The sequence below is a fragment of the Chinchilla lanigera genome, unplaced genomic scaffold (genome assembly GCF_000276665.1).
Source record: "Chinchilla lanigera isolate Chin_1 unplaced genomic scaffold, ChiLan1.0 scaffold00009, whole genome shotgun sequence".
Taxonomy (NCBI): domain Eukaryota; kingdom Metazoa; phylum Chordata; class Mammalia; order Rodentia; family Chinchillidae; genus Chinchilla; species Chinchilla lanigera.
In genome coordinates, this window is record NW_004955410.1 from 35,069,858 (window position 1) to 35,096,285 (window position 26,428).

The 26,428-nt window shown below is 40.4% G+C and overlaps 1 protein-coding gene across 2 annotated transcripts in view; it reads left to right on the plus strand.

The window, feature by feature from the left end:
• The window catches only part of Chchd3 (coiled-coil-helix-coiled-coil-helix domain containing 3), a 274,739-nt gene extending 251,198 nt beyond the window's left edge, over positions 1–23,541 (plus strand). For both annotated transcript variants that reach the window (XM_013510637.1, XM_005377542.2), the window contains 2 exons: positions 12,911–13,046; positions 22,816–23,541. In XM_013510637.1, coding sequence (XP_013366091.1) covers positions 12,911–13,046; positions 22,816–22,839 — 160 coding nt within the window. In that variant the 3' untranslated portion in view covers positions 22,840–23,541. The remainder of the gene's footprint in view (positions 1–12,910; positions 13,047–22,815) is intronic.
• The last annotated feature ends 2,887 nt before the right edge of the window (positions 23,542–26,428 follow it).

A 26,428-nucleotide genomic window follows, 5' to 3' on the forward strand; every position in this document is an offset into this window, starting at 1 on the left:
CTATCTTTTTTTTTACACTCAAGTATTTTTACACAGTCTGCTCTGACCGCCTGTTCCTTACTCTACCTTTCAGGAATTCCTTTATCTGTTTGTAAAACCTGTTTTTCCTAAAAGTGGTTTCCCTTTTTAATCTGTATGTAGATTTCCATATAAATCTTTTATTTTAAGAATCCATTAGTGGTGTCGTTGCCTCCACCTTAACATTCCCTGTCTCTTTTCATTGCCCATCCTTCCTTCACTTGTCTTTCCAAGATGTTTGTCTGTCCCACCTGTCACTGCTGAAACCCTCCATTCCTTCAGAGCCTACTGAAATTTTGTCATCTTATCTAAGATTCCTTCCAGTCATCCCCGGCCAGATTTATGCTTCCTTTTCATATTCTGCCATTGCCAAATAGGCCCTTAAAGCAGCTCTTTTGGGGCCGCCTGGTCTTCCTTGTCGTCATTTCCCATAGTGTTGGGTGTAGGTGAAGGACATACTGACTTAATCCCACTGCCTCCATTCTTAGCTGCATTTTCTTCTTTATCAGTGTCCAGCTGTCTGGTTTCTGCCTCACACACTATACTGAGATTCCTTCTCCGTTTTGCTGGGAATCACATCCCAAAGCCTCTTATCAGACTTCATTCCTTTTGACTGTCCTCTGTCGTGCAACTCTGGTCAGCCTGCTGACACTGCATTATATTTTTGCTTCTCTTCATGCTCACTTCTTCCACATTCCATCTTTCTTTGCATGTTACTCCCAAAGCTGTTCCTCCAGGCTCATCTCTTTTTGCTATCTTCTCCCTGCATGTTTGCAAGGGCCTGTATTTAGTTGTAGCCCTGACCTCAGGCTGAGCTCCAGCTGCACACTTCAGATCGAGGGGCGAGGTCATTTCTGCCTGGCTTCTTGATGTTACTTGGGTGCCCTCCGTTTTTCGTTCTCTTGTTTTTGTAGTAGTGGGGATTGAACCCAGTCCCTTTATACTGAGCTACATCTGCAGTCCTGTTTATTTATTTTTTAAAAATTTTTAGACAAGGTCTTATGTAGTGGCCTGGGCTGGCCTTGAACTTGTGGTCCTCTTGCCTTGAACGTGTGGTCCTCTTGCCTTAGCTTTTTGAATAGTTGAGAGTACAGGCATGCACCAATACCAGTCTTTAAATCCTCAAGGCTCAACTCACAGTGGTTATGGTCTTTTTTGTTCTGTGCCAAATGTCCTGTCAGTTACCATGTCCACCTATTCTTGTCAGCCGGGTTCATCTTTACAGCTAAGTACTTCTCCATCAACCAGCTAGCCAGTGAATCTCTCCTCCCATCCATCAAATTCATTCACAGTGGATTAATTTCCTAAGCTGGCATCTTTATAAGTTCACCCTGTGGCTTACCATCACCTGTGGAATAGAACCTGAGCTTGCCCTCTCTTATTGGAAGACACTGCATGTGAGCCCTTTCCTTCTCAGTACTACTTCTTCCCTTTCCAACTCTCCACTAAGTTTGAGTTCCTCAAACATGCCGAATTTGCTGAAACATAGACCTTAACTCACACTGACCCTCACTACCTCTTGGGGTCCTCCTGTTCACTTAGAGATCTTTTAAAATCCTTCCTCTCTCCCAAGAACTTCCCACACTACCCCCAAATAGAAAGAATTGCTTCTTCCTTCAGACCTGTAGAAGCATTTACTGTCTGTTCTGTATCCTTGATGCCTGGGTTGTCTCCTATTACCTGTGACCTCCAGTAAATGGTAAGTTTCTTGAGGGGGTGAATTTACTATCCCCCTCCCCGTTTTGTTCCACACATCTATTCTATCCCCTATCCTGTGGCCACAGCTGTGATGTGCATATAGTGTTCTCTCTGCCCAGCAGCCCTGCATCCATGGGGATTTCCCTTTCCAGGACCAGTGCCTGAGCATTCTCCCCTTGGAGCAATGTAGTGGATTGATAACTGGTGGTCAACTTATAACCCCCAGCTGAACTGAGTGAGTGGTGCTGGGTGTGGGAGGCCCACCTGAGGACTGTTGCCAGCAGCATAAGAGGCAGACCTGGAGAAAAAGAAGCAGGCTGTTGGGAGCTGAGAGAAGCTGTTGGGAGCTGAGAGAGACTGTGGGGAGCTGGCTTCCTGATGAACTTGGCTGTTTTCATCCTCTAAGGAGCTCGGGACCTCGCTGGCACTGAGAATGGCTTTGGTTCACTTTGGGGAGCTCTGGTCCTTACTTGAGCATAGCTTCCTGGTTCCAGAGGGGAAGATGATGCACTGCCCGACTCTTGGAAAAGCTTGCTGCATTGGCTTCCCTGATGGGAACTCGGCCATCCTGATCATCGGAGGAGCTCGGGACCTCACAGTTGCCGAGGATGGCCGTGGTACCTTTTGGGGGAGCCCTGGTTCTTCTGAGCATCACTTCCTGGCTCCAGTGCAGATCCCTCAGCCTGCTAGCACAGATCCTTCTTCCTGCTCGCACAGACTTTGTAGATTCCACCACTAACCTTTGGGCCTTTCAAGCAGATCCGTGAAACAGGTCCGCATGAGACATTGTCATGGGTTTTGGGCCTCCAGTTGGATTCATGGGAGGCATTATTATGAGCTCTGGGTATTTAGCTCAGCTCATGTAGGACATTGTTGTGGGATCCAGGCCCTCAGCTGGATTCCTTGGTCTTAGTTTGTGGACAGATTTCCTGCACTCTTTTGTATACTGTTCTTTGGGTGACTTATAAATAATCATATAAAGTATGTGTCCTGTATTATGTTGTTCCCCTTGCAAAATAAGCTGCCCCAAACCGACACAAGCAATCAGAAGGGATGGAAGATAGAAAGCTTCTCTCTACCCCTCTTCCTGACCATTGCGTCCTCTGCTCATTTTCAACACTCTGACACTTAAAAGGACAAATCATTATGAGTAAGCTTTTCCTCTTACTTGTCTCTAAAATAAATACATTTGCAGTTCTTTCAGGTAAGGGAGCCGGACACATTCCCTGCAGTGTGTGTATCTGGTATTTGGATCTTGCTTTTAAAATGTAGTGGAAGAAAGAGTATACCAAAACATGTAACACACTCTCTCACTACAGACCTCAATTTTGGTCTTAACCTCATTTTTTTTAGAATGTGTCATAGTCCTCATTGAGATATGTGACAGTTTTGAATTTTTTAAAATTAGGCTGTTCTTGACTTGGTACTAAATGAATTCTCGTAAGTTTAATCTTAGCAGGGAGAAGAGGGGTACTGGAATGTGGTTTTTGTGTGTGGGCAGTTCAAATGGGATTTCACCAGACTTACCTCCCAAGTCTTCCTCAGCTAAAAGGGAGCATGAAAAACTTATCCCAAGGGGTAATTATTTTTGAAAAATTATAAGCACCTAAAAATAGCTTAGTATGAACGTATGTGCTCAACTGTATGTCTGCTCTGATGCTGCTTTTATATTGCTCGACAGGAAGACTCTGTGACACTATGCTGTTACATACATAGTTGGTAAAACATGATATAGAGTAATAAGATATATGGAAATAAATATGGAATTTCACAAATATGAAATGATTACCTCTGGAAGTTATGTTTAGTATTGATTACATTTTCTCAGATCTTAGGTTCATTCCAAATATTCTTTGTCAGAAGATTGGTGCCTTGGCCAAGACTCGTGCCTTGTTCTTTGGCTATCCTGGGGATACCTATTGTTGGCTATTTAATGTTCTCTTTTTTCTGAACTTGAGGACTTCCTCTAGGAAGTACGGGTGATGAAGGGAGTAATGCCCCATCAGGAACTTGGAACTAAAATTATCTTTGAAAATTAGTTTCCTGATCTAGCTAGAAGTTGCAGTCTCCTCTTTACTGAGTCCTTTCCAATGGAGTGGTAATGCCTCCACCAGTTCCTCTGTTTTTGTCCACCTGAACCAAGAGAGCTCATGAGTTCTCTTTCTCATGCAGGATTCCCTTCTAATTTTGGTAAATTATTCTGCTTCCCAGATATCATGGTTTGTGTCTAGCTGTCCCCCCAAAGCCTCATGCAGTCACAGGGTGGGCTTCTAGAGTTTATGATTGATTCATGGTCAACATTTTACTGTTGGGAGGGAAAGAGGCTTCCTCTCTGCTGCACTCCCCACTTCTTGCTCTTGCTGTTCTTCCTGTGTTCCGCCACCATGAACTGTTGCCCTGTGTCATGTGCCACTCTGCCTTGGAGCCAGCCAAATATGCACTGAAGCCTCCACAAACAATGAGCTAAATAAACCTTTCCTCCCTTAATTTTGGGTGTCAGGTATTTTGTCCTAGCAATGTGAGAAAAGTAACCAAGACACCAGGATTCTTCTACCTTTCTCAACTGATTATCACCCTTTTGCCTCCAAATCTGTGCACTGATACAGGACAAAATTATCTGGTTTTCTTCTTATGGCAACATCAGTAATAAAATAATAAAGTGGTTACAAAAAGCACTCCTACTAGGATAAATGGTGAAAGCTGAAGAGTACTGCTCACACCAGTTGAAAATGATATTGTCAGAGTCTTTCTACCAAGACTTAGCAATTAGAGTTGCAACTGGAATACCTATGCATTCTTGCTGTTGATAGTGATGAAACTTGGCTGCTGGCTTCTAATTATTTCTTTGTGGATTCCCTGGTTGACTCAGAACTTATTACTGCACACAGCTACTCCCACCTTTCCAAATCAAACCTGTGTTAGCACCTGTCATGAACACAAACCCTGAGCTTTTGTTCAGGGAAAACCCAGGGTGAGGAGGTGCAGTTAGAAGGCTCACAGTTGCAAAGGTATGAGTATATTCATTACCCAAGGTCAGAGTCTTGGAAATCTAGGGCCAGGGATATAGTTCAGTGGCACAGCACCTGCCTGGCAAGAACAAGGTCCTGAGTTCAAGTCCCAGTAGCAAAAAGAAAAGTCTTGGAGGTCTAAACTCACTGGACAGATCTCCCTGCTAGCTTTACCTTTGACTTAAGGGAATCTTGAGGTCAGCCTTCGCTATGTGTTCACTACGATAGATTTCTTCTTGTTTGTTCATATCCAAAACCAGACTGCTGTTTGTGTAGAACAATGTTTATAACATTATTACCTCTTGCTCTTACTATAAGACCTAGTGTACACCTGTATCTCCTACACTCCCCCAGACTATGAGTTAGCTGTCATCAAGGATCACATCTTATTCAGCACCTGTCACCATGGATGGCATGTAATAAATGCTTAATAATTGTCTGTGGCTTAATCATATTTGCTGTAGGTGTGACTGAGTGGGTGAAAGAATGAATGAGTGAACCAACTAACCTTCATATTTTCTACCCTTGATCAGTTTTATGAAGGTTCTAAAGTAGCAGCATGAGGGAATGGAAATAATTCACAAAGCCTTGGGACCAAAATAACTTTGATTTTGTATCAGCCTAAGTTCAATATATTGTATAGATACACATGCTTAAAGAAACAAAATCTAAGGTCAGTGCATTGTATATGCTTATGCTTGTCATTTTCTAACAAGTCTAATTAAACAGTTATTTTATAAAGTCAAGAGAGAATAAATGTCTTTTTTTCTTTAATAGTAAGTTTTCTCTTGGCCCTGATACTCTATTACTGAGATAGTCACGTAGCAGCAATTTAGTATGTAACATTGTGTGGTCACATTCACACATTGATGTATCCTCTGGGATTCAAATGTAATGTGTAACCCTGAGTATCTCTTCATTCCACTGCTTGCAGATCTTATGAGAGGACAAAGAGAATACTTGTGCAAACATAGGAGTTCTTATAACCAAGGGCCACTGTGATGAACTGTGATTTTGTTCTGTTCTTTCTCTGTGTATGGCAGGAGGTCAAGTCATGTTTCTACCCAGGGTACATTGTAGAAACTGCTGTTGTCTCTCAGGCATTACTGTTACTGACTAGTAACAATATTTTTATTAGAACATTATTGCTTGACATTTATTAAGCAATTTTCCAAACATTGTTAAGAAAGAACGGGAGGGGTACCTCTAAGTAAAGCCTCTGTTGTGCAGTAAAATAGCTGAAGAATTTGGCCAGATGAGAAAACTTGGGGAGCTCAAGAAAATAGTAGCTCATGAGCACGTGGTTGTTCGAAACATGTTGTGATCTGGAGTTGATTTCAAGTACTTAAAGACTGAGTTGATACTGACATCACTATATTGTGAGTTCCCAAACTCTACCTAATTATTGCCCCTTATTCCAGATACCTTTTTGGTAAGTAGGAATTAAATTTTATGTCTCATTTAGAAGTAAAAAACCATAATGCACATAGCCTAGATATGAGTCAAGAATACTACGATGTGGTGAAAAATGAAAATTATCCAGCTAATTGTTTTTTCTTCCTCACACCAGATGCCTGACCTCACAGATAGTTGTGGGTTTTTTTTGTTTTTTTGTTTGTTTGTTTTGTTTTGTCTTTTTAAGACAGGGTCTTGCTATGCAGTTCAGGTTGGCCTTGAACTCACTTTGTAGCCCAGGCTGGCCTCAAACTCGCAACAATCCTCCTGCCTCAGCCTCCTGAGTGCTGGGATTACAGGCGTGCACCACCATGCCCAGCCCACAGATACTTTTCACTGGAATGAATACTTATTTCTGTCAAAGGCATTATTACTTGGAGAAGTTTTTTGGAACATTTTTTTTTTCTTTTTAACTAATATTAAGTTACTTGCAGCCTTTCTATACCACCTTATTTTAAGAGATTATTTACAAAACAAAACAATCCCTCATTCTTTGGGGACTCAGCAGAGAATGGTCCCATTTTTCTAACTCCAGGCCCTCCATGGGGAGCAAGAACCTTCCAGCGCTTTGCTTAATCTGGGTGAGCCCATGCAACATTTCACCCAAGTTAGGTGTGACTGACAAGATTCAAAGAGTTCTTGTGAGGGGGAGAGTTAGAGCTGCCTTTCCAGGCAAAGATACCGGCCGTCCTGAAGAGTCCTATAGTGCCGCACTACACTGTTCTCTGTTGACCGTGTGCTTTTCCAGCCGTCATGAGGTCAGATGCTATTAAATCCCACTCTCCTCCTTCATTTCCCTTGTCTTCCCCCTCATTTCCAAGTACCCAATATTACTGAATAAGAAAGAAAAATATATTGCAGAACTTGAAAATTTTCTGCTCACCTTACATTTTGGTGTGTTGGCATTTACATGTGTAGGGTATGAAGGCCAGTGGTGTAAGAATAGTGAATAGGCGCATGGCTATGACCAGGACTGCGATGCTTAATATGGCTGGGATAGGTGATCAGTGGCTGTTTCTTTGGGATTCTCCTGGATTTAGGACTTTTATTTAAGGTCCTAAAATCTGTAGGAAGACTGTACTTTCATCTTCCATTTTGTAGGTCACCTTTCTCATGTGGATCCAGATTACGGAGTGTGATGCTGACAGCTTTTTCCAAAGCCAACAGATTAAAATTAAAATATTAAATATTAAAGTATTTTCAGATGGATGCTGCCCTTTCAAGTCAAGGGTTTACAGTATAGAAATCTGTACAGTCATCTCTGTGTATCTACAGGCAATTGGTGTCAGGACCCGTGAGGCCACCGATATCTACAGATACTTACGTCCCTTATATAAAATGGCTTAGTATTACCATACAACCTGTGCACATCCTCCTGAATACTTTAAATCATCTCTAGACTACTTATAATACTGATTAATGTAAATGTGATGTGAGTACTTATATACTATATTGTTAGGGAATAAGAACAAGATAAAAGTCTATGCATGTTCAGTATGATAGAATTTTAAAAATATTTTTCTGAAATAGGTTAAGTCTGCAAATAAGGAAGGCTGGCTGTACTCAGCTGTACATTTAGCCAGAGCTGGAGTTTGTTGTTTGAGTGGTGTAGCACTTATTATGGGTGATAGTCTGGTGTTAGCTTGGCTGATTCCTTGAGGTAAGTTCTTCAGCAGGTATAGTTGAGGTCAGCATTCCTATCTGATGACAGTAAAGGCCTTTGACTTTGTTTGTGTTGTGACTATAGACAACACAGAAGTTAACATTCATCCTGTTAGTAATAGTTGTCTATGCAGTTGAAGTCCTCAGTTTTTTTTTAAAGAAACCATATCATAAAATGTATGTGAAAACTGAAAGCCGGTACTTTTTGGAGATACTTGACTTCCAAAGTATAGTTATGGAAATTTGATTATAGTTCAGATAGAAACGTCATTAATGAAATGGTTACTAGTTATTAAGAATGTCAGAAAGCTTGAAATTGAGTTGTTTCTCACATAGTGTAGTGTTAGAAAGAGGCTGTTTACATTTTATTCTGAAAGCTAATATTAATATACTGTAATATGAAGTAAAATTTAAAAGTTTAGTAGAAGATAAATACAGTTTAGATACTTTTTTATATTGCAATTTCTAATAGCTTCATTATATAAGAGAAATGAGTGAATTATTACATCATTTTAAATATTGGCAATGTGCCTAGTAGCTTTAGTTTTGCATTTTAAAGGAAAAGCAGAAATCCTGGCCACTGGGCTTAACATCTAATGAACAGTGTAGTACAAAATAAAATAAGTTTTTTTTTTAATTCAAAAAATAAAGCCCTAGTTTTTTAAAATTAGGAGCCATAGGAATTAAAGACTCCATACCTGTGTAATACGATTACTTTTAATGTGTTAGACAGGGCTTTAAGAGACCCCCTGACCTCAAGAAGTATGCATTATTGGACCCTGTTTTTAAAAAAACCAGGGGTTGCTCAGGAGCGCAGCATCTGTCTGACAAATGCTAGGTCTTGAGTTTGATTCCCAGTACACGCCCCCCAAAATCAGAATTTTCATTTTAGCACTAGTTATTCACTTTAATTCTCTTTTTTCTCCTTCCCTTTATCCTGTTCTTTTTTGCTACCTCTTTCTAGTATTTCAGTATAGTGTCTGACTGAGGTACTCTCTCAGGGTCCAAATTCAGGGAGAGGGTCCCTTTTGGTCTGTGCCTGCACATGTAATGAATGACGTCTGTGCTCCTGAGAGCATCTGGAATTGTGGCAGCTAAGTGATTATCATTTCATGACTTCTTCTGTCTTCTGAGTGGAGAGTGGTATGAGGAGAGCTATCTCTGTATTTTTTCTGCTCTGAAGGTACCTTGTTACACTTGCCATGTATATTGGCAGAACTAAAATGATGGGAAAGTATTTTCCTCAGAGTTTATACCTCAGACTGAAATCAAAGAAGATTCTAAGACATGCAAGAAGAAGCATCAGTGAAACCAACAGAAAGCTGTAAAACAGATAACTGTAGAGAGTTTTAAGAGTTCTGAATATTGCATAATGTCCCTTCTTACTGAAAATGTTTTCATTCCATCTTGATGAATTAATTCAACTTATAAGAAAGTGGCAATAATGTAATATTGCCCAAAATAGCAGTAATAATTTATGCCCCTCACCAGGTTGTTTGATGCACTGGAAAATTAAAAACAACCTAAGTGTATACTTTCATACTTTTCTTTCTTTTCCTAAAGTTTCTACAGTGGACCTGTCAGTGTTCTTGGGTCAGATCTTTGGTACTCTATTTCTGCCCTCACACACCATCACCAACATCCTTGGCCATAAGAGCCATTGCAAGAAGGGTCAAGCTGAAGGAAGCTGCTAGTGCTTATAGAAATAAGGAAGGGATGTAGGAATACAAGGAAATAAAAGAGGGACTTACATGGGATGGGTTCCTCAGTAATTTCAAATGACTGCAAACTGGATTTTTTTCTTTGTTTTTTATAGATGTGTATTTTCAAAGGTTGAGTCTATTATACCAATTGCTTTTGCTTAAACTTGTTTTTGATAATTATTTTATCTTCCATATTATTGTTCCAAATTCTCCAATTCTGTAGTTCACCTTGCTCTTTTCATTGTCATTCAGCATTTCTTTGTTAAATTTTCTTAACATATAATGAAATTAAATTGTTTAAATGTCATTTGCAACTCAGATTTAATTTTTCTTCTTAGGTATCTTGAAATTCTACCTTTTGTTATTTTTGCCTAATTGTGGCCTTTTTCCATCAGCAGTAATGAAAGCAGTCGATAAAAGTCCATCACTGACTCTATGATTATACAGAAGGTTTGCCATAATGTATATTGGAAGTGTCTTTGAAACCCTTCTCCTGAATGGAAGGTGCCACAGCTTAGGCCTTATGGCCTTCTAATGTTAGATGGTAATCTCATTTAGCATTTTCCCAAAGTGAAAAGAGTGCATTAGGACAGCATAACAAGCGTTGTAGATCAATACAGAGGCAGGGTTTTACCCTTGCAGATTAATCCAAGAAAAATATACCAGAGTCTCCTTCAGGAACTGGGGAACAATTATGTGGATTTGCACTGCTCTTCCCCTCCCCTTCCATCTAATCATCAATACAGGTTGAAATATGTGCAAAAAGGATTTCAGATGATAGCTGCACGTGTCTGAGCACCCTCCCCCACCCACCCACACCAAGAACAGACTACCAGACGGGAAATCAAGGTCTCTGGAAGCGTAGTATTGATTTCTGGTGATAAAAGTATATTTTGACACATTTCAAATCATAAATAACTCATGTACTTTAACTTGCATGACTAATAACTCAGCTCAAGGTAAATGCTTATATGCAACTTACCTTTTTCTGTACAACTTATATCACTTCTCTCTCTATAACTTCCATCATCTGTTTCTAAAGGAGTCCATGCTATTATATGAATTATCCCATTACAAAATAGTCTTTGTAGAAAAAAAGCATATATATATATAATCTTCTTTTTAATGTGCAGATCCTCACTTTACTGCTTCTACTTTTTGTATGTTACTAGAGAAGGACCATGTATCTGGTGAGGTTGTTCTAGTCTTTCTTTCTCATCCTCTTTCCTCTGCATTTAAATCTTAAGATACATTGCAGACAAGGTCAGTTGTCAACACTAGGGTAGAATGTGACTCTGCTTTCCCATGAACTGTTAAAGTGATTAGTCATATTATATTGGACATTTATCCAGATATGGGCTTTGCTAGGGCAAGTTAGTAGTGCCTGTGCCTGTGCTCTTGTAAGCATAGCTAACTCCTTTTAAATGCTGATGTTCATGGTAGGGGATTAGAGAAGTCTATATCCAGAAACATTCCTGGCATCTGAACTTTGAAATCTTAAAAAGAATTGAAACTCCTGGGATTGGATTTAAATTCTGTTCTTAGGTATTTGACAAAGCAGTGAAGATAATGAATAAAAAAGTAAAAGTAATATTATGTAAAATTTGTGAGATCCCCCTCCCCCATGTCTGCTTTCTTTCGAACATAGTAGGAAGTAAATTCCCCCAGGGACTGGTAACATGGTTTGCATTTTTATTCTAGCAAAATATATATTAGCTTAGTATGTTGGATAAAAGTAATGAGGAGACAAATTGTCACCCAGGGGCTTCCATATTGATGGGAAATATTTCCCTCCGTGTTCTCTAGGGGTTTTTTAGACCCATTAAATTTAAAATAATGCTATTTCAAGATTATACAGAAATAACAAATTTAAAATTCAAAAACAAAACTGATAAGAAAGACTAGAAGCATTTTATATTAAACAAAATAATTTGAAAAAATATGAATTCCTAAATTTAAAGTGATAATTTTATGTATTTTGTTTTGTGTTTGGTCCTTATAATCCAAATTTCCCTACTATATTAACAAGAATCTTGTTTTCATATATATGATTTATTTTACTTATTTTGTTATTATTTTTCAAGTGTGTATTATAAGCTCTTTGGAAACATTTACATTTAGTATAGCATGTTTACTGTGAATAATCTAGTTGGTTTTTCTCCGGTACTGGGAATCGAACTCACGACCTTGCGCTTGCCAGGCAGGCGCTTTTGCCACTGAGCTAAATCCCCAGCCCCTACTGTGAATAATCTAAAAGCTGAGATTTTTTTAATGACAAAACTTTAACCTAGGGAATTTTATTATGTTTTTCTTTTACTATTTGTATTCACTCAGAAAATTCATTGCAAGACTTCTGTAAGAGATACCCATATCTAATACCAACGTCAAAAGAAAATAAGGCATCATTCTTCTTGTAATTTATATTCTAGTAAATGTAGTCTAGTAAATTGCATTAGACTATACTGTAATCAGTGTCACCTGCATAGTGAGGGACATTAATTCAGGACCAGAGGATCACTTTAATAGGAATGATAGAGCCCACCAGTGAGGGGGAAGCTAGTGAAAACTACAGTAGGTTGCACTTGAGCTAAGTATTAAAAAATGAGTATTTTCCTGATATTTAAGTGTGGGTAGAGTTTGGGGGCAGAGTATTCCAAAGTCAAGAATAACATGAGCAGAGATGTGAGGAGAAATGTGTGACCTGACCTTGAATGTGATGTGTACAGGCTGCAGCAGTGTGTGGGTTGGGATGGAGACCAAAGAGGAAGCAGGAACCCATCGGGAAGAACTGTGTCTGTTGCCTTGTATTCTGTAAGGGGAGGTACTGGCTTAGATTCATGTAGTAGAAAGAACCCTGTGGAAGACGTGTGGAACAGGAGTAGAGGGCAAAAGCCAAGGGACAGAGACCCATTTAGAGGTCATAGCTTGAATCTAGGACAAAAGTAACTTGGAATTAGTGAGTACGGAGGAGGAGCAGCAGACTATGGGGATCTCCAGCCTTGTGACCTGCCAGACATGGGGATGGGAGAGAAGTGAGGGCTGTGTGATTTCTGCCTCAGGGGTCCAGGATGCAAAGGACTGCCACCATTCCTATAGTCTGGGTTTGGGTTTAGGAGAAGAAGTTACTGTGTCTAGAGTAACTTACAGTGGTATCAGTCAGTGGAACTAATTTCCTAAAATGTATTTACTCAGCATTTTTATCATGGGAAAAATTTGGGTATATTTCTTTAAAATGTGAAGAAAATTATTCCATTAAATGTTTTCCTATATTTGCGACACTTTTATTTAACATTCTGTATGTTCTCCCTTGGCATTATATTCTGAATGAAGACCATTTGTCTCAGTGATCTCTGTTTCTGTTTTCAGGCGGTATGAGTACCATCCGGTCTGTGCTGATCTGCAGGCCAAAATCCTCCAGTGTTACCGTGAGAACACCCACCAGACCCTCAGCTGCTCTGCTCTGGCTAACCAGTACATGCACTGTGTCAATCATGCCAAACAGGTAGGTGTATGCGCCAGGCTGCCTGGGGAACCAGAAGAGTAGAGAGCCCAGTACTTCGGGGCGAGGTAAGGATTTATATGTGTAGAAAAGCTTTATAAACTCAGAGTCCTCCTCATCAAGAATTACTGTGATGTGTCGGTTACTTCTTAACTTCCATCCTGGTCATTGTAAGAGAGTCTGGATTCTTCTTTTGTTGAACTCATTTATTTAGAGAAAAAGATTCTGTAAAAATTATATTTTTATCATTTGCTCTGAACCTTTTGCCTGGTAATCCTTGTAATCCCCAAGGTCATTGCCTCACACTCCTAGACCAGTATTTAAAACCAGCACAAAAAAGGGTGTAAATTAAGTGTCTAGCAGCTTTAAGTCCATAACCAGTAGATAATCTTATATCATTCAATTCCTAGTCAGTCTTTCTACAAGTTTGGTCAAGGGAGACCAGAAATAGAATTTTTGAAAGAATTTCCCTTGCTTTCGTATGTTCTTTTGGCCATCCATATCAGAATAATATGACGTTTGCAGGACATGTGTTTTCTCTAATTTATGTACTTTAGAAAGCTAATGATGACCTTAAAGCAAATTAACAACTCTTAACAGGTCACCTAATTGCCTATCATTTAATTGCTTTAACAGTTGGATGTAGGTGGTTCTGAGAAACAGAAATTGTTAGAAACGATGGTTCTTTCTGCTGACAAATTTCCTAGAGTTGACCTTCTAACCCAAATAAATCTAGTGTTTCAGTTACACAGCATGACTTGCTGTAGTCCAGTTTGCTATTGTTATAATAATATCACTTACTGTAAATTTCTAACACTCAATAAATATCTAATGGGAGAGTTGATACTGTCTGGATAGCTGAAAAACAACAGTAATACTAGTGGAAAAAATAGCCTTAAGATTAAAAGCCCATGCTGCCTTTAAAAGCCTGGTGGCTTGCAGCTTTTATCTGTTTCTTACTTGTAGCAGCACTTGTATAACTCTTAGTATATGCCAAAGTTTCTTTTCTTTAAAGGTCTTTCGTAGATGCTATGTTACTAATGTTATGTTAGTACATTTTATCTGTCAAAAATAGCTTCTGATATGCTCTCAACAAGCCCCAAACCTTCAATATTAATGCTGCCTGAAGCACTTGGGTCTTTCAAATTGACTGGTGGGTTTTTCTAACTTGGTAATAGGCCTTATTGACTACTGGGTAGTTGATAGGAAGAGTGGCTGTGACAAAGTGCCTGTTATGACACTGGTATCTTATAGATGGCTGAAAGGGTAACTACAAAGGTATTTGGAGCACTTACTCCAGCCTGCTTGCCTAGGTTGTGTTGAATCATCTACACCTTGTCCCATAAGATGAATGGTACATGTTTATGGAATAAAACAAAATTAGCAAGTGATAAATGCAAATATGTCACATAGTACAATAGAGTTAGAACCTTACAGGTCTAAGTTGTATCCAAACCCTGTCTTTTACCAGTTCTGTGACCTTGAGGCTTGACCTTTCCTTGTCTGTGAATTGGGGTAATATTGTCAGGATAGCATTTACACAAAGTAGTGAATCTTGTTTTTCCTCTTCTTTCCTCATTTGTATTATTTCATACTGAAACGAGGCAGATCATTCAAAAGCATTAAAGTATTAGTGATAATTTCAAAAGAGACCCTCCTCCTTCCTCCTTCCTGAGTCTGCCATATCATTTGGTATTAGTTACAGTAGTGTGTGTGAAATACCTTTGTTTTCACAGCTTTTATATTCAGTTGCTAGGAAGTTAAATGGTAATAGTAACAAAATAAAAGTTCACAAAAATGTATTCTAAAACAGACGGCATTGAAATGGGCAAAAACCAAGAAACACCACCACTTACATTTCTGCAGTACTTAACATTTCAAGGTCATTTCACATCCATTCTCTTTTATGACAGCCTGAGATGTAAATAGAAATGGTTTTATTTTCGCCATTTTACAGTTGAGAGCACTGAAACCTAGGGAAGTCATGATGGTAAATTTAACAACTAGACCAAATGTACTTTGCCATAAAAACAAAATTTTTTTTTTTAAATTAAAGTGATGTTTGGTTTTTGAACGAGAATGGAATCAAATTCAGTGGTTAGGTTTAGTGTTGATCTTATGGGGAAATTTGATTCATTTCTCATCCAATCCATTTTGCAACCAGAGTTGTGGAAAGAATTAAGTTCACTACTTTTCCTGTGATACCATGTTGACCTTTCGCTCCTTAAAGTATGTCTAATCTCATGACCCCAGTCTACCCCTTTGTTGGGAGAGATGTCAGCAATATATGTGATCCGTACTATTGCAGCCATTCCTGATGGGCCACCTCCCTTACACTTCTGTTAGATCCAGAGAACAGGCCAGACATGTCAACATGACAACAACCCATTAGGTCCTGTTGTCCATTTCCGACATATACAAGGTTTCCCCCATGGAATAATTCCAGGAGCCAAATCCACTCCACTTTTAAATGACTCACAAGATTGGGCTTTCACAGGTTCCCTTGGGCACTGTTGCAGAGACTAATAGATTTTACTGGTAGGAAAATTTCCGGATGTTCCTTAGCTTTACTTTTCCTTTCTTCTTATTCATCTACTTATTCATATCAGTCTTTAGCTAATCTTAAATAATTTCTCATGGGTTGACATGAGACATTTTGACTGTTATTTCCAGTTTATTAAGTTATGAGTTCTTCATTAGGGTAAAGGGATATAAAATTGCTTTAATTATCATTTCTAAGACTTAAAAGCTACTGGACAGCTGTATGAGACACAACATTTAAAAATGAAGAGCAGCAATTGACACAGAATCTCCTTTTTTCTCATATCTGCTTAACCTCATAATTCTCTTAGCTCCTCAAGATTGAGTTATTTCTTCTACCCTTAAAGCCTGGTTCCTGTTCCATCTCATTACACCTGCCTCACATGGGCCCATGGAAAGAAAGGAGCAAGGAAAGCCTGTAAGATTTGTGAACCGAAATGTGCTCAAGTGCAGGGCATACAGAAGGTTAGCTTCCAGATCTGTAGTGTTTCTGCTCACTAGAAAATAGGATTATTGGGAAAAGCGTTGCTGGCACCCTAATCTAATCATGGTAACTAGAGCTTCAGTTTCTTCTTTGATGAACTGAGGGTTTTGAAGTAGGGGAGCCATGAGTGCCTTCCAGGCAGGAAGAAAATAGAGAAGAGAGAAAACAGACTCTACTTTCAGATGAGAGGAAGAAGTAGGGCATAAGCACATGTGTTCATGGGCACACTCAAGTGATGTGGTTGCTGTAATACAGCCAGCATCCCTACTTTTGAGACTTCCAGATTTTTTTGTGACTTTGCCTCCTACATTTTGCCATTACTCGGGAAGATAAGCTGCACCTGTGCTTGGTCTGTCTGCTGCCTGGCCTCCCACAGCAACATATCCTTTTCTCAAGTTCATACATGAGACAGCCCCAGAGAACTCAAGGCCACAGAACAGACAGGGAGATGATAGAAATAGCCTCTCAGTTTCTCCAACATTGGTAAAGTGTAGAATATTTATCATAGTGCTATCTGGCAGAGTGTAGACTGCTGGCTAATAAACTCCATTAAAAAATGTAGAATATCTTGGCCAGCCCTGGCTTGTGCTGTATTGAGATGCCTCTTACACTATGAAGTATGAACCATAGGAGGTAGGGGATTTAGAAGATGCAGCAGAGAGCCAGGATCAGAAGAACCAAGGAAATACTAGAATCAGAAGCAAGGGCTAGCCCCAGGAGATCCCCAAAGGCAATGTGGGGCCTGATGTTTGATAGTACAAGAGTGATGAGTTTATAAACCATAGCAGAGGTTTATGTTGATAGTGCAAGTTTGATAGTACAAGAGTGAAGAGTTCATAAACCATAGCAGAGTCAGTAAGCAAGCATTGGGTCAGAAACCAAGTAGTCAGCCTACTTTAAAGAAGAACAAAACTAAGGAGATCTTGTGAGTTAACCGCCCCCCCCTTTGGGGACCTGTGTTTCCTGTTGACCTCTTTAGGAATGTTAGAAAATAGTAACCTGGCTACATTCAAGAGCATGGCGTGAAGACCTGGGTAAATGTGGCTAGATCTCAATGTGACATCAATCCAGTCCAAGGTTGGTGCACCTACCCAGTCTTCCCATTGCTAAAACATAAATGGTATCTTTAGTACATGGTTTTCCAGAATGGAAGACCACAATATTTTTACGTTTGGAGGAATTTGCCCTGGCAAATTTCAATCATCCTTCTTAGGGACAGTGTACTTTATTGTCCCTGCAAATTGGATTTGTGTTTGACCAGGGCTCACATATCTCCTTTATTATTTTGAGTGTAAAGAAGACTTGAAAACAGAGTAGTAGCTTAGAATCAGAGTTCTATTTTATGGTTGTCTCATCTGAACTCTGCATAACATGTAAATGATTAGTAGACCAGTCTGTGGGAAGTAGAAGCAACTTACAGATCATGTAACCAACCTGATGATTTCCTTTGGGCTACCCTTAGGGCTCAGAAAGTGTGACTCCTAGGTGTAGAAGAGCCTAATTTGGATTCCAAACCCAGGGTCTTTCTCTGTAAAATCAGATCACCAGAATCACATAGCGTTGGAGATTCTGATTCGAAAGTTGGAGGTGGCATTTGGGCACCTAAACTGTCACCACACTTTCTAGAAGACTCTGAGGAGCATAGCTATAGAGTCCATTGGCTGAGATTGCACTGAGATCGTCAGCCTTTCAGAAGTCCAGCTGTGTCTGTATTCTTCCTCGTTTGGAGAGAAGTCATCACTGTCTACCCATCCGAGAAGTCTGATTATACCAACCCTAAGATTGCATTCTTACGCTTGAGAACACACTAGAAGATGGCATGAGAAGAGAGGAGGGCCCTTGAAAAAAGGTCTTCTTTTCCCCTCTTACTCCTACTGAAACTAGGCAGACCTGGGGGAGGAGCCATGCCTGCTGCTCTTAGGCAGGAACTAGAGTTCCGTGGCTAGCTCACAGTGGTGACCAGGCCCTCCTTCAGCTCTCCTGTTTCCAGGCACCCTGCTCTGCTTGAGGGGGTGGGTTCTGATGTGTATGCCACCCGCCTTCAAAAAGCACAAAGATAAATCCAGGTCAACTCTGGGAAGACCCACTGGAGCCTGTTTTCATTGTGTTCGAAGCCTTCTTTATCATCACCTAATGATATTTATTAATCTCCCAGCTGGGCTGCACTACAGAGGACGACACATGAGTGTTTCATAATAGATTTCCCACCCTCCTGGGGGACGGCCCTTTGAATTTGGAGACATATCAAAGCAAACTAAATTTCAAACTTTAAATGTGTTGCCCCAGCCTCTTCCATCATAAAAATCCTTTTCTAAACCATTTTCTGAGAGTAATAGTTTGCTTTATGACATTTGCTCTTTTTTAATCTGAGTCTAATAGAAGAAATATTACCATGGTAATAGATTTTCATTTTTCTTAATAGGTATTTCTTTTCTAGTGCTCATCCTTCAAGAGTTAGAACTGCAATATTGGTGTTCTGTCTACTACTGTGTCAAGTTGTATAAACTGTTAAGTACTTGTAACTTAATTTGAATATTACACAGAGCAGTTGTCACAGAAGATATAAAACAAGATCCAAGCAGAGAAAAGTTAACTTGTGTTTCCTCCAAAGCAGGAAGAACAAAAAACAGACCTGGCTTGGGAGAAGAAACAGACACTGAAGACAAAATAAGCTAGCTAATCAGATTTTCAGGTAGTGAGGAGTGGTGCTCAGTGCACAGGCAAGCCTGGCGTTGTGCTTCTCGTAAATTGAATTTATAGATTACTTTTCCCTCTTACAATTGCCTCATTCTGTCTTTTTTTTCTCATCACAACTCTATTCTCTACCAACCCCCGCTTTTCCTGTCTCTGTTTAGTGAAAACTCAGATACCAGGACTGTGTCCAACTGAGGACACACTCGCGTGTTAGTTTTCCTGTTGTGTACGTGTAGATGTTCCTGCACCTGTACTAGCCTGATTAGGTTCGAAGTCTCAGGGTGATGCTGAGTAAGCTCATCCAGAGAGAAGCACCAAGTGATGTCTTTAAAAACAAAACAAGACAAAACAAAACAAAAATCTATTTTTCATTAAGGTTGCATATCAATCCCAGGTTGCCATAATTTCACTTAAACGTACTGAGACATCCAGTAGCTGCACCTTGTGAAGACAGTCAGTCCCTGCAAGAAAACTGCAATTCAGAAATCAGTTGGCAAGATTACTGTGTAACAAAAATATTTGAGGAAAGCAGTTAAAATCATTTTAATAAGTGGAAATGACACACCACCTCAAGTCTCTCGGGGCACTGTCTGTGGTTGACAGTGCGAGTTGCCAGTTGTTCCACAGTAGCAGGAATCAGAAAGAGATTTGGGAAAAGAGCATAGTTAATCCCTGAATGTGTTCTCTCCTTTTTATAATTTACCTAGTTGTTTACAAAGTTCCTGCGGCCTAAATATGTGAATGATGAGCAACAACAAGGAGCCTTTTCCTCCACGTTAAGTGTTAGCAGTTCCTTAAATGAAGGAAGCGGTTTTTATAACTTGCAAAGCTTCTCCCTCATTCTCCGGGGAATTTCCTATGTTAATTTATGCAGTGTTAAATTTATGCAGTGTTGACATTCAGCCCAACAGCATCTACCTACAGAACCAATCCAGAGACAAGGGGAGAACGTATAAGGTGGAACCCAAGACCCTACTGTGTCTGAGCAGGTTTCACTGCATAGCTATGATGTAGTAATAACACAGAATGTTTTATCAATTTATTAATCTTTTTAAAAATTCAACTTGACATTGTCGTTGTTAATGTCTCTGACAGCAGCGAGGCAGTTCTGTGCCACCTCTGCCACCCAGAGCAACTCAGTGCAATTCAATAGCAGGTTTGCAGACCAGCTGTGGGACATTCTTGTGGTTTCTCCTGTTTCCCAGGAGTCGCATACAAATCCAATGAATCTCTGCACTGTCTTTGAGAATTTGGATTTTGATGCATGTAGCAGGATATGTGGTGAATGTGGTTAGAAGGGTTTTATGTTTTATACTTTACCTATGTTCCAGTAGCCTGGCCAGGGCCAGCTTGTACGGTTGCCAGAGAACCTAACGTGTTAGTATTACATGATTTGTCTGAAAAAGTGCCTCTGTCTATCTAGAGAGAAAAGAATGGTTAAAGAATCCCTAAGCTCTCCAAAAACCCTTGAAATACTGCTTTAATTCTGTGGTAGTACCTGCAAGTTATTTTGCAACATTTGAAAAGAGGCAGATAGGGACATGGCTATCCTTATAACCTTAGGACCTTAGAATATAGCAAGAGGTACAGCTGTGCAGTCTTAACCAGGCAGGCACCAACTTAAAATTCCCTGAGTGTATTCAAGAGCATAGTGAATCTGTGGCCCTAAATGCACACTGATCAAACAGCATCACTCATAAATAGGCCACTATCTTCAGTAACTAAATACCCTTAGAAGGGCTCAGTATAGGTGTTTTGTTCTGCTTCCATTTTGAATTTTAAAAAGGATATCAGGGTGAGGTTGTCTGTACATCAGGAACTTACAGAGCACCCATCCGTGTATCTGCGGAAACTTCCACCTAGATCAAGTCACAAGGGGGTGAGCACAGATGAGACGCTACGACATTGTGACATTGCCAGGAGGTGTCTGTGTCTTGCATGGTAGCTGCTCAGTGTTTTCTTTTCCCTCCCAACACAGAGCTCTTGTGATAATAGGCTTGAGGGATGCCTCGCATTCTGGTGTGTTACAGAGCACCCCTGCTGGACAGAGCCTTACTCTTCTACTGTGCCTTTGCTGTTTCCTCTGGACACATCCAGTGTTTGTAACTTATTTCCTACTGTGTAAATCATCTTCTTTCTGCTTTTCTGTGTGCTCCCTTTAGCTAGTTTGTCTGCTTTTAAATCTATTTGTTGTTGACTCTGGACATAGAATACCTAGAAAGCTATAATTATGAATACTTCAGAGTAATCTGTAGGATAATTTGTCTACTTTTTGCTTCTTTACTTTCCCCAACATACCCTCTATTCGTCTTTCCACTCTGTCTTCTGCCCCCTTTCCAATCTTTTTTTTATTTTTGACCTTATATCTATAGAGACCTTTGGCCTCTCTTCCACAGCCCACAGTTAATCAGGCATTTCCATGTGGACTATCTCACCGCAAGTCATCTAAATCACAAACTCAGTATTTTAGTTGTCTTCCTCTTTCCCTCATTCCTGGCTTCTCCCACTGTCCACCTTGTCTTTGTGCCTCGCCCTCACACTCTCCCTGTCACCAGGCTCTAGCTGTACCGAGGGCCTCACTTTCTATTTTTTATCCCATGTCTGGTGGCTCAGTATATTCCCTGTGGTTTCCAATCTGCCCCTCCCTGGTCTTCTTGCCTTCAGACTGCTCTGTTAGAGCCATTGCACCCAAGAAATCATTCCTATTTAACCTTGCTAGATGTCGTTTTCCTATTTAAAAGCACATTCTCACTTTTTTTCAGTGGCCAGCAGGAAGCATCTCTGCCTGGAGTCCATTCTAGGCCTCTTGTACACTCTTTCTCTCTGTAAATCCTGAGTACACACCCTTTCTTTCAGTGAGGCTTATCTTCCCGCTTGCGCTTTGGGAATTGAGTTCATTCCTGCCTTGAATCTTTGCCTTTGCTTCCCATCTTCACCCCTCCATGTCTCCTAGTGGTGAAAGTTCATCTGAGCTGCCTTCCCTGATTGCTGCAGCTACAGACTGTGTCCTCTGTATTAGGCAGAATTACCCTCTTTTGAACTGTTGCCTTATTCTGGGTGTATCCACAAGAAACTGGAAAAGGGGGTAAAGAAAAACTTTTTTTTTTCAGACATGCTTTTGTTCCTTTTGAATTTACCATGTGCATTTATTACTTAAAGTAAGTTTTAGTGTATATTTAGCAAATAAATAAAATTAGTAAATCACTACTCTGCACTATTCTTTATTTTCCTATGGTTTGTGTGTTAATTTCCCATTAACGGAATGCAACAAGACCAGAGGAGTGCAGCATGGAGCTGGGTGCTGGGGTGGCTGGAAGGTAAGGGCCAGAGAAGGCCCGAACCCGTGAACTAGAAGTATTCTTGGGCTTGGCCTCCCCTCTCCTAGGGAATTTCAGAACTGAAGGGATAAAGATCACTTTTTTCTTTTTGAAGATCTCTAAGAGTGAAGCATACCCCCTGGCGTAGTGGCTACCCAGATGTAATCCAATAGTTACGAATTCTTGCTATTTGCCACCGTCCATCCATGAGAAAATAGAGATGGTCTCTGCAATTCAGAAATGGGTTCCTACCTGCGTCTCTGCCCAGCACTGTGAGCGTCCTTAGAGTAGCTGAGGTCTCTGGGGGAGACACTCATTTCTTCATCTGACAGACTCCCCCAAGAGCCCTTGGCTGTAACCCCTCCCTTCCCTCCCTTCCTTGGGGATAGTTTCCTGTTGTCACTGTGGCCTCACTGGCACATACCCCTGTAGTGAGATGGCAGCCATGCTCCGCACCCCTTCATTCCCCCCACCACACCATCCTGGCTGTGATGCCTTAGGGCATTCCGCTGGGGGGCCGATGAAAGGCTCCTTTGGGGATTAGACCTGATACTGCACCTAGTATTCATGGTGCAGTAGTAATATTTCGAGGCCAGCAAGCATGTACCTCATTTTATGTTTCTGAAGTAGACATCTGAAAAGCAATCTAAATGATACCAAGTAGTTAGCTGCCATCTCCCCCTGCCTGTGTCCCTCCTTCTGGTGGTACAACTGATGCTTTTTATTTCTTTTGCAGAGCATGCTGGAGAAGGGAGGATAAAGTCAACTTTAGAACATGAAAAACTCCTCCAACTTTAATTCCAGAAGCGGAACACTTTTTTTCCGAGTAAGAAAATAATGCACTTAAAGAGACGACTGCTAAAGAGAAGCTCCAGAAAATGAACTCAGCAGAATCATATCATGTTTTGATCAACAACAGTTTGAGAAGCAAGGTCTAGATCAGGAATCAGTCATCAAAGGACACTGTTCTGTACCAGTAAATCCAATTTACAAAAAAATAAAAGAGAAGGGCAGTGCTCTCCACCGTTTTGTACTTTCTGTCCCACTTCTACTGACCACAACGCGTGTCTGCACACCAGGCTCCACCTTTTGGTGACTTTATCACTAACAAAACTGGGCGCCGGTGGGGAGGCTGAGCTAACTGGAGTGGAGAGAGGAAGGAGCAAAACACAGAGCTCCAGGAACAGGTGCTGTGTGGAATTGCCTCGGCTGTGCCTTGCTCCATTCCTTTCTTCCTTTTCTTCTTTGACTAAGAGCTATTTCATTTTAACCTATTATGGTGGTCATGCAAGCAAGAGAAAAAGGAGAGAAAATGTTCCTCTTTTACTGGAAGGATGTTTATGATTACAAATGAAATAAGGCATTTTTATGAATATAAAAAAAAATCTTGGCTTTATGCAGCCTCTAACATGAATACTGACAACTTTACTCACTGTCAATAATAAATATATTTTCTGACAAAGACTGACTGGCATTGTGGCTTGGGGCCTCAATCATTCCTTTGGCTGGGGTAGATGCATAAGGGAAGTGAACTGATTTACAGAGTCACTAATTTGCATTTGTGCCATGTCTTTCCTCCAGAGAGTGCTCAAGTACATGCAGTGAGCCTGAGACACGCAGGTAGTGCTTAGAGTGTGCCTCAGGTAGATGGAGTTCAGTAAGGTGCTTACGAATTGCATGCATGCGACTTTCTTTCTTTGTGATGACTTAAATCATCCTGCCTGGGGCAAGAAGTAGATTAGATGACCTTGGTAGAACCTTCTGACCCTGAGATGCTATGAAAATGTTTTAAAAAATCAACAGTTGAGCTTCACTTCTTTCCAGTTGCTTTGAAACATCCTAATTATAACTCTCCCTTTTTGACAAGGACTGATGGTCAGCCTTGGGTTTGAGTGAGGTGGAAGCTAAATGGGAAGGAGAGCCCTTCTAAGAAACAGGAGAGAGTGCCAAGTGCTCTGTGGTGTCATCTAAATATCTTTTGTTGTGTAGAATTTTTATTTCACTTTTTATTTTGTTACAGAGAGAGATTTTAGCAAAATGATTAAGAATACAGGCTGTGGAATAAAGTGCATCTGTGTTCAGACCCAGCTCTGCTGCCTCCCAGCTGTGGGACCTACCCAAGTCACCTCTCCTACTGTACCTGTATTTCTTCAGGGACCCATAGAAGAACCTGATTTTTAGGCTTATGGTGCAGAGTCAAAGTGTGTATCATATTTGGTCAGTCCCAGGAAGTGTCATGGGACTTAGAGAAAGTCAGGACAAACTTGTGATGAGACAGTTTCAGCCAACCCATGTAAATATAGCTGGCTTCTTGAGTTCAAGTCCCTGAGTTGGCTCCATCTGAACGGCATCTTCACGAACACATGGCAACACACCTATGGCTTGATGGTGATTCTGAGTGACATGACAGATCTTCCCTCCTTCCATACTTACTGAGCTACTCTGAAAGTACTGTTTAATGAAATGGTTTTGTTGTTGTTTCAGTTTGTTATTAGGTTTTCTTTTGTGGTTTTTTTCTTAGTGGTACAAAATATGCTGAGTTCCATTTATGCGTGAATGAAGGAGTCACTGGTTTGGCACTGTCAGGATGGCATCCAGGTAGCTGCCTGAGAGAAATAATAGGTACACAAAAACAGATGTTTACACAGTGACTTGCTATAGTGTTTGCAAATCCTCTAGCTCACAGATTCCTCCTATACTGTTTTGTTTTGCAATTTAGAGCCAAGAGCTTGGCATATCTCAGGCTGTCAGTGTTGTCGCTGCCAAAGAAATGCGGTATTAAAGAGTCAGGAATTTAAAGCTGGTTAAATTCATAGGTTGGGGTGGTTTGTCAGGTCATATCTCTTGCAGAATTATGACTACTAATTTATCATTTGGGTACACACAGTGAGTGCAGAGGGGAAAGAGAGCATTTTAGGGGAAATCAAAGGATGAGATGCATTCTACACGTTTGCAGACCAACATATTGATGGCGTCACCACCCTGTCCAGGTCAACAGCTTGGGAAGAGCGTGGCAATTATTTGAGGCTCATGGAGTGATAGGTTTCAGTCAGTCTCTCCATAAAATAAAACACACCTTGAACCACAGAAGTTTAACTCAACTGAGTAAGCCAAGAAGAATAAAGCATCTTGAAAGCTGGTTAGAAGTTATACTCAACAGTGCCTGATGAACTTACAGAAGACAGCTGCGTTGAAACACTACAAAGTCTTCTCTTTGAAAAGTCAGTGACTTACAACAGAAAACTTGCCTGTTTGGAAAGGCTTAAAGAATCATTGACTAATCCTCATTAATTAATTAATCCACCAATACTTGGGGCCTCCTGGACAACAGACAAGATTCCTTCCCATGACAGTTTTAAACAACATGAGCTTAGAACTGAATAGCAGCCAAGTGTCCTCAACTTCCCTGGCTTAGCAGCTGGAAAGGTGTGGCTCTTTGCTTGATATCATCCAACCTATAGCATCAATTGCCTTTGCTAAAAAGTTATGTTTCCATGAGCCACAGAGCTGACTTGCAAGATTTAAGAATTGGAACTACAAAGTTTAGTTATTTGGAGGAATAAGTTCAAGACCTATTGTACCAACACAGCAATTATGGTTTATAGCAATGTATTGTATTCTTGAAAAATTAATAAAAAGAATTAGAGCAGTTGAATAATTGAAAGGGCAGCAGGAACTTACTGTGATTCAAACCCAGTGAATTGGAACATTGGTTCCCGGTTTGAGTTAATATTCCTGTGAATGGCCAATACTCAGAATGAATGAGTTGATACTCATTCAGATTCCCTCACTGTTCCTTTCTTCCCCCATGTTTTCTTCTACAGCTACCTCTTCTCTGTTCCTGCCATCTTTCTCCCTTCCTTCAGGCTCTTCTGTGTGTTTAAACTTTCCTTACCATTCTCCACTTGAGGCCTCCTGAGAGGCAGGTATTATAGGAGTTCAAAGGTACTTATCCTGCGGCCTAAGTCCTGGACTCTTGCCCTGGTACCACTTCCACACTTTGAGGCAAGTCACTTCCCCTGCTGTGGTCCTTTTCATTAAAATGTGATTTTTGGTACCCCTATCTTCTCCAGCCTCCTAACTCTTTAGTATGTATTTAGTACTTCCTATCAGTTATTAATTATGTTTGCAGTTCTTAATGTATAAACCAGATGAATGTAATTCACTGTAGCTCTCTGGAAAGACAAACTATTTGTATTTAGTTTCCTTTGATTGTACTTTTCCAAAAAAATTTTTTTTATCTCAATCAGATTTAAAAACAATAAGCCTATCACTGCCCTGAGAGATTTACTCAGTGGCCAGACAGAGTCTGGTCTAAGATGTAGCCAGTTTGTGCAGTTGAGACCCAC